At 38.0% G+C, this 13,677-nt stretch overlaps 1 protein-coding gene across 3 annotated transcripts in view; it reads left to right on the forward strand.

Annotated features, from left to right (window-relative positions):
* The window catches only part of ZFYVE28 (zinc finger FYVE-type containing 28), a 162,776-nt gene that overhangs the window by 133,527 nt on the left and 15,572 nt on the right, over positions 1 to 13,677 (forward strand). For 2 of the 3 annotated variants that reach the window (XM_075092039.1, XM_075092037.1), the window contains 2 exons: positions 12,138 to 12,292; positions 12,813 to 12,929. In XM_075092039.1, coding sequence (XP_074948140.1) covers positions 12,138 to 12,292; positions 12,813 to 12,929 — 272 coding nt within the window. The remainder of the gene's footprint in view (positions 1 to 12,137; positions 12,293 to 12,812; positions 12,930 to 13,677) is intronic. The other variant, XM_075092038.1, reaches the window with a different exon arrangement.

Here is a 13,677-nt window from a genome sequence, read left to right on the forward strand (position 1 = left end):
AATAAAATACACTGCTGGAATCTTATCCATTTTGGTTTTGGAAGTAGTAAAGTCAGTAGTTCTTAAAAATAAACTGGAAGAATTTGTCAGCTTTCAACATGCATTAGAATTATTGGGCAGGACCCTGGTATAGCCATTAATCTGAGTGGAAACGTAAGTGAAGGCTATTCATACGCTCACAGAATGAGGTGACTTAATATGCTTAAAGCCAGGAAGTTCTTTGAAAGACTAGAGATAGAAAATGGCAAGAAAAGTGTTGTTTTAGGAATTATGAGGAAAAATAAGTGAGGCAACAGAAGAAAAAGGTAGTTACAGTTAGTTTATTTCGAGCCTCGTTGGAGTTTTTGGTGTAAGACAGTGCAAGAGGGGAAGAAATACCGATGAATCTGTATTGGAGTGTTTGCCTGCCTAGAGTACGTGGTAAAGCCTACTTCATTTTGAAGTTATGATGAACCAATAAATTATAACTTTAAACATAAAAAATAACTTTTAAAACTAACCCTAATGATACAATAGATGCCTTCCCTGGTCAGCAGTTATGGGGGGGAGGAAGGTTCTTTAGGTATGTCATTGTGGTGTTTTGTGGTATATTTTTCTACAGCTTTAGGCATTTACAAAAATTGGTGGTAAAGTTTTAGCCTGTTATTTACAGTATCTGAAATGTATTGTGACTCAAGTCTGCCAGCAATTAAAGTGGCATGTTTATCTGGTTATTTCTGTTAGAATATCTGTATTTGCGTACATGTGGGCAGAGCCCAAGGTCATTGGCATGCTGGATATAGTTGAAGGATATCGCTTACTTTATTGTGTATTTTGAGTATATCTCTATTAGTATAAACACACATGAAACAAGCAGGGAAGGTTATCTTAGTTTACAAATGAGATTAAATGTTGATTACCTGCTTCAGAAATAGAGTGTGTCTTCCAGGAGATTGTTTGAAACTACCTTGCCAGTCAGTTCACAGAATCATAGAATAGCCCAGGTTGGAAGGGACCTCAAAAGATCATCTGGGCCAACCAGTCACGGGAAAGGGAGCCTAGATGAGATTATTCTAGCATCCTGTCCAATGGGACCTTGAAAATCTTCAGTGATGGTGACTTCTTTCTTATAATATTTCTTTCTTATATCAAGATGAAACATCTCCTCGTGCAACTTGTCCTCTCCATGTGGCTCCTTGTGAAGAGAGAACCTCTGCCCTTTTTGTAGACACCCTTTAAGTACTGGAAAGCTGCTCTTTGCCAGGGAGAAAAGACCTAACTCCTCCAGTCTCTCCTTGTGGGACAGCTTCTCCATCACCTTCATGGCCCTCCTTTGGACCCACTCCAGTTTGCCCATCTCTCTTGAATTGTAGAGACCAGAACTGGACACAGTACTCCGGGTGTGGCCTGACAAGCACCGAGTAGGTTGGGATGATCACATCTCTGTCTGCCAGTAACGCCCCTGTAGATGCAGCCCAGGAAGTGATTTGCCTTGGTGGCTGCAGCGGTGCATGGCTGACTCCTGTTCAGCTTGTTGTCCACCAGGACCCCAGCTCCCTGTCAGCAAGGCTGCTCCCCAGCCACGCAGATCCCAGCCTGCTCTGGGTTCTTTGATTGCGTCGTCCATGGCGCAGGACCTTGCGCTTCTCTCTGTATAGCTCTGTACAGTTCTTGCATGCTCTCTCTTCCAGCCTGTCCAGGTCTTTGTAAGATGGTTTTTCTCTTCTGATGCGTCCACCTCGCCACCCAGTTTGGCGTCATCGGCAACATTGGTGATGGTGCCCTCAATCCCATTGCCCAGATCATTTAGGGAGATGTTGAACAGTGTGAGGCCCAGTACTGATCCCTGGGGGGACCCTGCTTGTGACAGGCTGCCAGCCTGAGTAAAAATCGTTGATCCTCCCTGCATGTGACCCGTGAGCCAGTCTCTTGCCCAGTTCAGACCAAGCCAAGTTCCTGTGCGTGGGCAGGTTTCTTTACAAAACAAGGTTTTATACTGTGCTTTTTCCATCAGTAGAACTCCGTGCCTCAAAGAAGATGCAAGATGGAAAAATAACTTGGTCATTCAGCAGGACTGTGAATTATACAAGGAGAATTCAGTTCTTTTCATCTCATGGTCCAGAGCTATGCATTAATCTATGCTATCAAAGCTACAGTGCAAATTACACGCCCACAAGCTTTAATAAAGAGACCACCAACTACTCTGGGGATCTTGTAGATGATAGTGTGGAGGATGACAAATACATTAACAGTGTATTTTAACTGATATGTCGCCATCTACCTGATCAGCTGTGTCTCCAGGTCTCATCTCTTGCAGTTTTACCTTTGTTAACCTGGTCAGATTGGAGTTGTTTAAGCTATGCAAAATGATGGATTAATTCTGCATTACTGTTTGGTACTGTTAATACTCGTAGCTGGTAATGATTTGCTCAGTACATTACTTTAGATATTTTCCCCTTTTTCTGCAGACCTCTTTTTCATAGAAATTCTGCTTATAACCAGAAAAAGGCTGGTGATAATGGCTTTACATCTACTGTACTGGAATCATGGCTTTACATCTACTGTACTGGAATCATGGAAATAAAGAGCTGAGAGAGAAGAGTTGTGGGAAGAGAAAGGGGTTTATACCCTGAGCAAAGCCAAATGACTTCTGGAATAGATGCTCTTCCTGCCTAATGATTTTGAACTGCAAATTTTCTGTATGTGTTAGGACTGTGAATCTATACTGTTTTGTATAGCTCTGTCACTCAGTGAGGGCAATTAATATGCATATTAATACAGTCATAAAGAGGCTGCTGTGTACAATCCTTTTGCTTTGCTGCTACACCCCTTGCCCCAACAACCAGCTGAGCAGTACCAGCAAAACAAAAAAGTCAGCGTTGATGCTGTCTGTCAGCTTTTGCTTGTGATTTTAGTCAGCGAGACATATGTGACTGAAGCAGATGTCTCTAGTTTTTCACCGCCAAGATTCTTCTTGATGTGTTTCATGCCTATCTCATTCTTTGCCCTGCAAGACAAAAAATCGAATCTCCAAATGGTGCAGCATTTTCTAAGCTATGGTGTGCCCTTTCAGGAAATTCCACAAGGTATTTTGGGTGCATTATATGCATGTCTTTGTCTTCAGTAACAAGTAACTGATGCAATTTTATTTTCCCAAGGAATAACCCAGGCAGGTTGTGTGAACTACTTGTTAACAAGTGCTTGTTACAGTGGGAAGGTGAAAATTCAGTTGTTTGAAGTTTTTTGGTCTTTCCCTATTAAAATGATAAATTTGATATTTTAGTGTTGTTAAAATATCCAGTATGGTTGAAGTAAATTGAATATAAAATATGTTCCCCTCTGTGTAAGTCAAGCAAAATAGGGCAATATTTTAAGCTGACTAGCTTCAGTGGCGGAGGCAATAAATCTGTTCTAGCAAAACTGGTAGACACCCCAAAATTTGCCAGTTGGGGGCTGTATTCCAGGTGGCATGTCATATGGCTGGAGACTACAGAAGTGATCATAATGGGTTTGTGTTCATGTTTCTGCATAGCTCACTTGTAATTTTCATTTTGTAGTACTTTGGTCACAATTATAATCATGTTCATTTTAATGAAGTGTAAAAATCTGTTGTTGAATGTCACTTGGTGTTCCCTGTGCTACTAATAGAACAAAAATTACTAGCTTTCAGAAATTAGATTTTATTTTACAGATATTTTTTTCACCCCCAAAAAAAGCACCTCAGAATAGCATGTTTGGGAGTTCTGAGATTATGTGTAATTAACTATAATCAGTGTAGTAACTGCAGTTTTTGCAGCGTTTTGGCAATGCCTGAAACCAAGGTATGTTGTTAAACCACAAGTATATTGGAGGAAAAAAAAGGATTTCCTAATACTTATAGCGGCATCAAAGGTGAAAAATTAAGACAAAGCTTTCTTTTCTAATTAAAATTTTAAGGCTCCACCTAATACTTTAATTAGCTTTTCTCAGCTTTGGCTCCCATGGCTGGATACCCAATTCCTGTGGGGTTCTCCTAAACCCTGGGATGCTTTAATGCTTCAGCTGGTGGCTCTGTATTACTTTTTGACGGAACTGATGGAGGCAATATGAAAACGCTGTGCTGATAAGTTTCCCTATTCCTTAGAGTTCCTCTTGGTGGAAAACGTTTTTCAGTGCTGCTTCTCCATCTCTGCTTCTGCCACACACAGGAGTTGCAACTCAATGAGTATCTGCTGGAACTGGATGCTAAATTAACTCGCTTTTTATTATGCCATACAGAATAGTTGCTTGTGTATCACAGAGGATGTTGCCGAAGAGCTGTACAAAATGACTCTTTGCCTTTGAAAGTATTTGTATTCGTCATCAGGTATCCAGGTCCTGTCTGTCCTGTCAAGTTCTGGATAAGGCGTAAAAGTCGCGACTCATGCGTTTCTATCCCTGTATCAGATACCAGAGCTGATATGACATACCATTTCTTCATATGTGCTATACTATTCCTGTTTTTCACTTTCAGTATTTCCAGTTCAGGATTATTTTCAAAGTTTAAATATTTCTGTGCTCTAATCTCACATTACTTGTCCTTTTGCAGTGTGAGTGACCATTTAAGAATTTTAAATGGATGTTTGATTATAAGGAAGCATTAGAAAAAACATCATGGTTGAATTGAGAAAAATCTTAGTAGAATCTAAGTAATATTCAAACTTATATTTTCAGTTCTGTTTTTTCTTGAATTTTATGGTATCCTTATTTTACAGGTTTTATCCTTTTTTTAAAAAAATTTTAAGAAGAAGAGCAAATGAACCTTGCAAATATCTGACATTACATTTGATGGTTAGAAAGCAGCCCTGTTGATTACTAATGCTCTAAGTTATTTGTTCATAATCACTCTTAGAGAAGTTTGATCTATTCAGCTATGAGGGAGAGAGCACTGTTATAGTTCATAAATCCTGCGCTGGCAATGTTTACTTTAATTCCCATTTGAAATATGGGAAATGAATATGGGAAATCTTTGCATCCTTCTGAAAACTCAGGCCAGAGTGGTAATGAGTTTGGTTAAGTCTGCCTTGGTAGAGCTTCTTATGGTGGATCTATTTGGCAGCATGCTGCTTCAACAGCTGCGGTTCTTGAAAAGTTCAACTTGGTAAGTACAATGAGAACGCTCTGCAGTTTGAGGTTTGAAGAGCTGATTCCAGAAGATGCTCCTCCAACAGAGTGGGCAGCAGCAGCATCTGCTGGAGTTTGGAGCAGAAGTTGTTGCTGTTGATTTCAAACTGAGTAGTCTTCAATGCTCAGGACTTTTTCCTGATTGAAGGTATCACTTCTGACATGTGGTTAATCCTATTAGCCAAATCACTTATTTTAACCAACTGACCTCAGATTGCCTACCTCTCCTGGAGCAAAAGATGCTAACAAGGGGCTTCTCCAAATCTTGCAGTATAGGAAAAATAATTCCCCAACTGTGGAATTCCAAAGGTTGACAGCAGATGGGGCTTCTAGCACATGCGCTACCATGTATGGAGCTGGCCATTGTTAATACATGTGATAATACTGTAGTGTAGTCAAATCCACTCCTTCTGGTGGTGCTCAGCTAGATTGTTCCTAGAGGGATTTGCATGCCAGTTGTGTGGTTTGTTTCTCATGACAGTTTTGAAGCCTTGGGAACCCTTAATGGGTTCTTTGGGTCCCGCCCCCCCCCCCCCCCCCCCTTTAGCCTTTTCTGTTAAAATAGAGAAAATACCTAAGGGATTGCATAAAAAACTCTATTGACATAGTAAATATTAGGGTTAAAAAGTCAAGAAGAAAGTTCTGCATTAAAGCTTTTTTTGGTCTGTTTTAAATGTAGCTTCTGGGGTCATTCCTTAACATACTGTCCTTAGCTAAATAACTATATGCTATTACTGAAATAATAAAACATGTTCTGGATTTTGTTTAAATGACTCTAAAATTGAGCATGTAGCCACCACCCCTTTAACGTAAAAGAATTTTAAGAAGCCATTAATCTCATAGTTTTCCTTCTAATCATATCAAAACTAGCACATTAGAAACCAGAGGGGCTTAACCTGCTGTTTATTGTGTTTCTTGTGAGAGAATCCAAAAAGAAACACCAGCGGTACTGCAGAAAGCAGAATGGAAAGCAGTATTATTTTTTTTATACTGATATGGAGTCATACTTCTCTTACTGAACCCCCATTATTTTCCTCTTGTCATTCTTCATCTATACAACCTTTGTCTTCTCCCCAACTATTGTCTGATCTTTTAAATGCCCTTTGGAGCAGTTGTTTGGTTTTGTTTTGTTTTTTCAAATTGGAACCCAGAGTTGACTACAGCCTTAGGAAGTATAAGAGTAATAGAAGTGGGAGTAATAGCTTGGAAAGACAGGTTGCCAGACTAATGGTGGGGTTTCCAGTTACAGCCTACACAAGTATCAGTGGGATGAATGTACCAGTTAGTGAAGTAGTTTTAGAAATTGTGTGCAGGCAATGACATAGATTTGCCTGCAGGAGTTTTGGGTTTTGTTTTGTGGTTTTTTTTTTTAATTAAAGTATGAAAGAACTCAGATAGGAAAGAAAAAGAACTTAAATATCGTAGGTTGGCTAAAAAGTGTATGTTGTTGATATTGAACACAGAGCATAAGGTAACCATTGTGCTAAATTCTGTACAAACAGGAATGAAACCCAGGGAGTTCATGATAATGTTTTTTGAGAAATATAAGAACTAGAATATTAAAAAATATATATATGGAAATTCATCTACATTATATTGCTATACATGTACCTATCTTTGAGTTATTCAAAACATGGCATTTTGAGTAATGACGTCAGAGATTTGTTAAGACCATCTAGTGCCAATTAATTGATGTAATTTAAGTTCAAGGAACTGCACTGTTTTGTAATTTGTGGGCAGTCTGTCATCAATTTTCTAATGAACTATAATTGATATTTAAGAATTGGAATACTGTTCCTCTGTAAAAACTTTCGGCATGGCTTATAGTTGCAGTGTCCTTTTGTGTAAATAGGAATGTGTGAAATCATAGAAAACCTTTTGCAAAATTGCCACATTTCGTTACTGTAGAAGGCATCTCACCTGCTTCCATATAGACTGTATGAGATTTTGCTGAAGAGCAACTTTGCCTCAGAATTTATCACTCTGGTTTTGCCAAGTGGCTAAACCTCTGCATCAGAGTACTACCATTTAATACATGGGTTTTTAAATCACTATGAAGTGGATTCACAAGCTTTGAATTCACACTACAGCAGGAAGCGTTACCTCCTCTGTTGCAAGTGGTTGCATGGTACCTATGCGTATGCATGTGCAGTTTGCTGGAGATTTCGAGCAAGCGAATGGCAATCACTGGTGTTACCAGTATTCGTGTAACACAAATGGTGTAAGGATAGTCACTGACTTAAGTGTTAACACTTTTCTAGTAAACATGTAGTATTGTTCATAGAACTTCTTAAATATTTTGATCAAACTTCGTTGGGATGAGTTTGTCTTGCTGGAACTAGGGCCCTCTCAGTTTAGACACCACTGACAATTCTCTGAAATCTGTGTCTGAAAATCAGTTGTAAACAAAGACTTAGACTGAAGTCAGAGACTTAGAGGATGATCTTACTTTCTTATTAAATTTGGTGACACAATTGCATCATTTATAGTAGATAGATATGTTGGGGTTACTGCTTTGTAAACAGTGACCACTTTTAATCTAAGATTTCTAAAAACAAATAAAACCAAGCCACTTTCTTAAAAGTTTTTATTATTCTTTTGAAAACATGATAATTCATTAGATTTCTTTGTATTCATGGTACTTGATACAGTGAACTTTTAAATTCTTTTTATCTGCCAGTGCTATATATTCAGTGCATACTTAAGATACCCTGGGGGTTTGTTTGTGAGTAATGAGAGATTCTTTGAATGTTACACATTCTGCATTCGGTTCAGAGCAGATTTCAGGTTTAATGGACCAAATACTTCTAGACAAATTTGTAAGGAAGCACCTGTGAGTGGTCACAGATTTCTACTGCTACTGACTATTTTTTGAGCACAATTTAAAATACTTAAATTTGGTCCAACTTTGAATCAATTTACTTTGGTTGTTCAGTTTTAGAATTTTCTGGTTTTATTGTTTCTGCATGAGTGTCAATGACCAACAAATTTATCCCAAGGCCATCGGTATCTCAGGGTTACCTAAAATGACTGGCCACTTCTGAAAGTGACAGTCACAATCCTTGAGTTCCATGGTCCTGTGTTCCACTATGTATGGATACTACTGCTTAAGCTGGCTCACAAGTATCCTTTGGCACTTAAAAGCTGTAAAGCAGATCTGTTCCACAGGTGAAAGATGATACTGTGTACAGTTGCATTATTGGGGTTTTGTTTGCTTGTACATATTTGATTAAATTTCACAGTCAAGCTTTGACAGCAGGCAGCTGTTCTTGGAGATACATCTTTAAAGTGCCAAGAGTGTTTTGCTGTTCTTCTAACATGACAAATGTAGAGTAGTTTTAAAATTGCTGGCCAAGTTAGGTAAAAAGCTAATTCATTGCATCTGCCAGAGGGTATCTGTTCTTATAACATATAAGCAGGTTTACTGTTTGGAATCAACCTTTTACATTATGTCTTAATTCTTGGTATTTGCCCTCAGACATGTTAGCTGTGCAGTGTTTTTACAATATCAAGAATAAATACTCGGTAAGCATTTTTTATATAATAAACATTTCACAAGGGGAATTCTATGCTTATTTTTGTTTTCTCTCCTCTTAACTTAATTCCTTGGGTAACACAGGGTTCACATCAACCAAGAATCTGAGAAAATGAGGACTTGCCTCTAGCTATTTAGTACGGCTATTTATATTCTGCAGTGATACTTGATTTTGCAGATATTGGCAATGAAACATTCCAGATCTGAGTGTAGTCTCACATTAATGGAATGCTTCCTACATATCTGGTATCAGCTGAGAATTTTGAGCCAATTTATGCATGTTAGATAAGTCAAGAAGGAAAGATATTCCTTATAGAACTAGGAAAAAAAACCTTGCTTGAAAGAATAATTTGGAGAAAAGGGAAGCTGAACTCTGTAGGTCAAAATTCAGGTTTATTTTCTGTAATATTATTTTTAAAAATGAAGAGAATCTTTAATATTTGCATAGATGTGATCACTGCTGTTTGGGATACCGTGTTGTAAGAAAAGCGGTATCTCTTGCTGTTTATCTGAAACAATTGCGATGTTTCTGTTCTTACAGTATTTCTGACTGCTGCTACAATATTAATTTTCTGGCTACATTCTTTAACAGTAAGATATATTTTAAAGTAAAGAACAGATGGTCATTAGTCATTCTTTACGAGTCATTTTTGTCTAAATCTGACTTGGTCCTGTTCATAAAGGTAGAGTAATTGTTTCTAACTCTAGTGATTCTCAGGTCCAGTTTTAAATTGGAATTTAAATTCAGGAACGTTCACTTTTCTCTTTTTCATGGCACAAGCAATCCTGAAAACAACATATCCTCTTTTCTGAAACCCTTGTATATATAAATTGTACTTTGCATGTGACTCTGCATATGAAAGTATGTTAAAAATGGGAGCATGCATTCTGACCTTCCATCCCACAGTGCTGAAGCAATTCTTATGTGCTCCGTGCCAGGGATTTTTAGGACAAAAGTTCCATCCAGTCTTGTGGTGGGACATGACCAGTCTTAATGACACACCACAAAATCTAGCACAGAATAGCTTGGAACATAAATCACATTCCTTGTAGGAGTTAGGAAGTAGGTAAACCTGCATTCCTCCCAGTTGGAGGAGACTTAGAAAGGCAACTACTATTATTAAAATTGGTCAGAGCTTGGTCAGAATCATGGAATGAGCCTTTCTTCCTTTCTGCAAAATGGGAAAGGACTAAGTAGTTTGTATTCTTGAAAAGCATTCTTCACAGCTCTCTGCCCACTTAGCACCTTACTTTGAAATACTTCTTCAGCTGTTATTTGGAGGGAAGAGTCATCCTTGAATCAGCACCCCGGCCTTCCCCTGCACCAAGGTTTTTGCTTATTGGGAGTTTCAGAGACTGTTGTATTGGGATTATATAATTACATACAGGCTGCATTTGTCTCCGTCGTGAGGTCTGTGCTTGCCTTGCAGAGCAATTTGTAGGGCAAATGTGTATATCACTGCAAGATGAATTCTTCTTAAAAACAAGAAAAAAAGTAGCCCTTATTTGGCCCCAGTACGAGGCAAACTCCTTTATCGGTGTATGTGAGCGTTTGTGCAAATAGGAAATAATCTGCAGCATACCGTTGTGAATTGGGGATCGCTGCCTGGCTCTTACTGCCTTTCAGTTTACTCCATCATAAGCCATGTTCTTACATGACCTTTTCATTGTCTTGAACACAAACCTTTCCACACTGACAGGCTTGCTATTATTTGTATATAAAATATATCCCCTTTGGAAAAGCAAAGAAAAATTGAGAGAGAGAATTCTCACTTGGTTCTCAGTATCTTTAATAAACCAAGTCAGTCATGGCGCTGAGGGAACTGTAAGCATAGAACTAACATCTTTTTACAAGAATTTGCTTTTGTTAATAGCAATAGATAACATGAACAAAATTAACCTCTTGCAAGCCTGCTCTTTATTCTGTCTTTGAAAGAATGGGAAGCCAGCTAAGGTAATGGTGCTATACATGTTCTATTGTTATTTCTATCAATAACTGATCTCCAGTATTTATTTTCAGTTCTGTTTTTACTCGAGCTTTGAAGATTGCATGGCCTAATAAATTCATTTTTACATTTTAAAGGATTTACCTGTATAGCCTGCAGGTAGAATTTCAAAACTATATCCCATAAAATTTTGCTATAAATAATTACAAATATTACCTAGGTGTCTTATCCTGCAATAACTGTTTGTGCATACTGCCATAGGGATGGGATCTGCAAGGTGGTGAATGTTTCAGCACCTAATAAAAGCAGATTGAGCCTGGAATGTGTTAGAAACTACTCCCTTCACTATGCATGCTATTTATGCAGCCAGTAGCTTTTTTTTTTGTGAACATAGTTTTCTGCGTAGTAGAGCGTGCTGGAGTTTTGGACAGCCGAAGTGTGATTGTATGTTAAATATTCTACTTTTTTGTGATCATTGGCAAGATTATTTTCTTTCTAATATGTGGGGAAAATTGGCTTAGTGTTACTCTGCCCTGAATGTAGTAGAGTAAGAAGGCGTCTCCTTTGGCCAGCACAGTGAATCCGTAGGTCTTCAGTGTAATTACATCCTGCACTCTAGTCCTAATTAACAGTTTTCCGTTGGCAAAGTGCTACTTTTTCCCTAAATACTTCATTTTTTAAAAAACAGATCTTGATTTACGAATAGTTTAGGTAATTCCAGATATTTGAAGAAGCTGGATTCCCACCAAAGCTTCCCTGCAGTCTTAGGTTATTTCAAGCTTCCTCTCCGTAAAGGGGAGTGGGGGTGGAAGTGGCTGGCAGCTGCGCATCTGGTCTTTAAAAGAAAGTTTAAAACTCTAGTAGACATTTGACGACACACTTTAATCTCTTTGGAGTTGATGAACCATTCTGTTACGATAGTTTGACATTTCTGCAATTTCTACAGTTAGGTATATAAGGAGACTAATCTACCTCTACTGTGTAAATTATATTTTATCACCCTTCTATTTTTTTATGTAAGGTTATATTTAGATTCTATTCTCATTATTTTAAGGTAACATAATTCAGAAGTTTTTTGTTTTTTTTTTTCAAATTAACTTCTACATTAATAAATTTCTAAGTTGACTTCAGAACTGACCTTCTCATTTTTAGGTTGATATTCACCTTTCGGATTTTTGGAGTTATGGTCTCAGGACTGAGCTTTTAGAAAAAGTTAATGTGAAAACTGGCAGAGCACTTTGTAATAGCTAGGGAAAAAGCAATAAAATAGAGATAAATTATTTTCTGCTTAAAAGGGGGTTTTTTGTTTGTCTTGGTGTTGGGTTTTTTTGTTTTGCAGCTATGCCACAGGGTGAAAATCAAACATGATGGTGATTGATTGCATGTTAATTAACTTCAACAATAATTTACAGCAGTTAGTTCCGGTTTGCTCTAGAGTCGTGCCTGAGTCATAAATCCTTTAGGATTTGCTGAACATCCTGAACAACTGAGTGAAGATTTACATTACTTTACTTTTTTTTTTTTTCCTCCAACAGCAGTTTAATGACAAGTTCTTGTTCATCTGATGACATTGATCAGGAAGAAATCCAGCTCGCTTTGCAGGCTGCTAAAATTGCCACCCGAGAAAAGATCAGATCCAGATTTCATGGCAGTAATGATCTTATTCACCGCCTTTTTGTCTGTATCTCAGGTATGAGAGTAGCCTTTCGTTCTGAACATAAAAACTATTCATCCTTTTTTTTTTTTGTGCCGATAACATCATGGTAGAACCCTAGAGATGAGGCTGCAGGAAGATCGTTTTGGAGCCTAAGTTGCAAACTGGTGTAGAATGACCTGTTACCTGGTGGGAATTTACAGAATCAGAGATGCAGACATCTTAGACCTGAAAGTGCTTCCTTTTTCTTGGTGATGCCCTATGTCTTCAAGGGAAGAAACCTGATGCAGCAGTTGTATTTTAGTGAAAAGGAATCTCTGTGTTTCCTGCCAAAGGACAAGGAAGATATGTATCAAATCGCAGGTAGCATAAAGGCCAGAACGTTACATGGCCATTATGGAAAATTAGTTCAATTCAATATTCAATTTTTATTCCTAACACAAGCAAGTGATCCCCTCAAAAATAAATGAGGCCGTTACTGGTAGCAACAAATTTGCTTTTTTTAAGGGTGGTGTAATAGCCTAGTACTGGTTTATCTGTTTTCTCAAACTCCCAGGTGTTGCTGACCAGCTGCAGACAAACTATGCTAGTGATCTGAGAAGTATCTTAAAGACCTTGTTTGAAGTTATGGCAACCAAACCTGAAACAGAAGACAAGGAAAAGCAAAAGAAAGGTAAAGAAATTTAAATCTTGGTTTTCTGCTGTGAATTTCTGCTGGTAGCCCATGGGGATCCATGAACTTTTTTACTAGAATTTCCTTAACATTCTGTTAACTTCTTAGCAGGGCCCACTGTACAGTGATTTGACCTAAGCTTAAAAAAAAAGTCATGCAACCAGATGGTAAGTGGGATGAAGTCACTGGAGGTATAGGTACACAGCATGTCTTGAGGCAGATGATGGAAGAGTTAAAGCCTTCAGAGCGCGTCTGCTCATTTCCATATTCCTGTGTACAACAGAACAGTGTTTGTAGCCTGTATGGTCGTAACATAATCTATGTGGGGTTTGGACTTTTTTTTTCCTGTTATTATTCAGGCTGGACACGTTTTAATTTTCCCAGATGTATATCTTTGATTACAAAATTTAAGTAGTTGTGTAAAAAGAACAGATTATTAGATGAGAATGCTCAGGAAAATGCTGAAATCTGGCCTAATTTATAGAAAATGCAGAATGCTGAATTTGGCTTTAAAATAGATAAATATTCCGTTTTGAATTCTAGATAATTAAAATAATGGAACCAGAACTAGATCATGAGCCAATGCAATAAATTTTTTTCTCTGTCACCATTTTTATTATTTCTTTTTCAAAGCGGCAAGTCTGCTAACTTAGCTGAAAATGACCATGTCATCCCAGCAAGACTGCAATTGCCTTTGTCCTTTGTTATGATTAGAACTGTCAGCATCTGAAGGTTGTCAGAGCTTTCT

Source organism: Phalacrocorax aristotelis, chromosome 4, assembly GCF_949628215.1.
Source record: "Phalacrocorax aristotelis chromosome 4, bGulAri2.1, whole genome shotgun sequence".
NCBI classification, from domain to species: domain Eukaryota; kingdom Metazoa; phylum Chordata; class Aves; order Suliformes; family Phalacrocoracidae; genus Phalacrocorax; species Phalacrocorax aristotelis.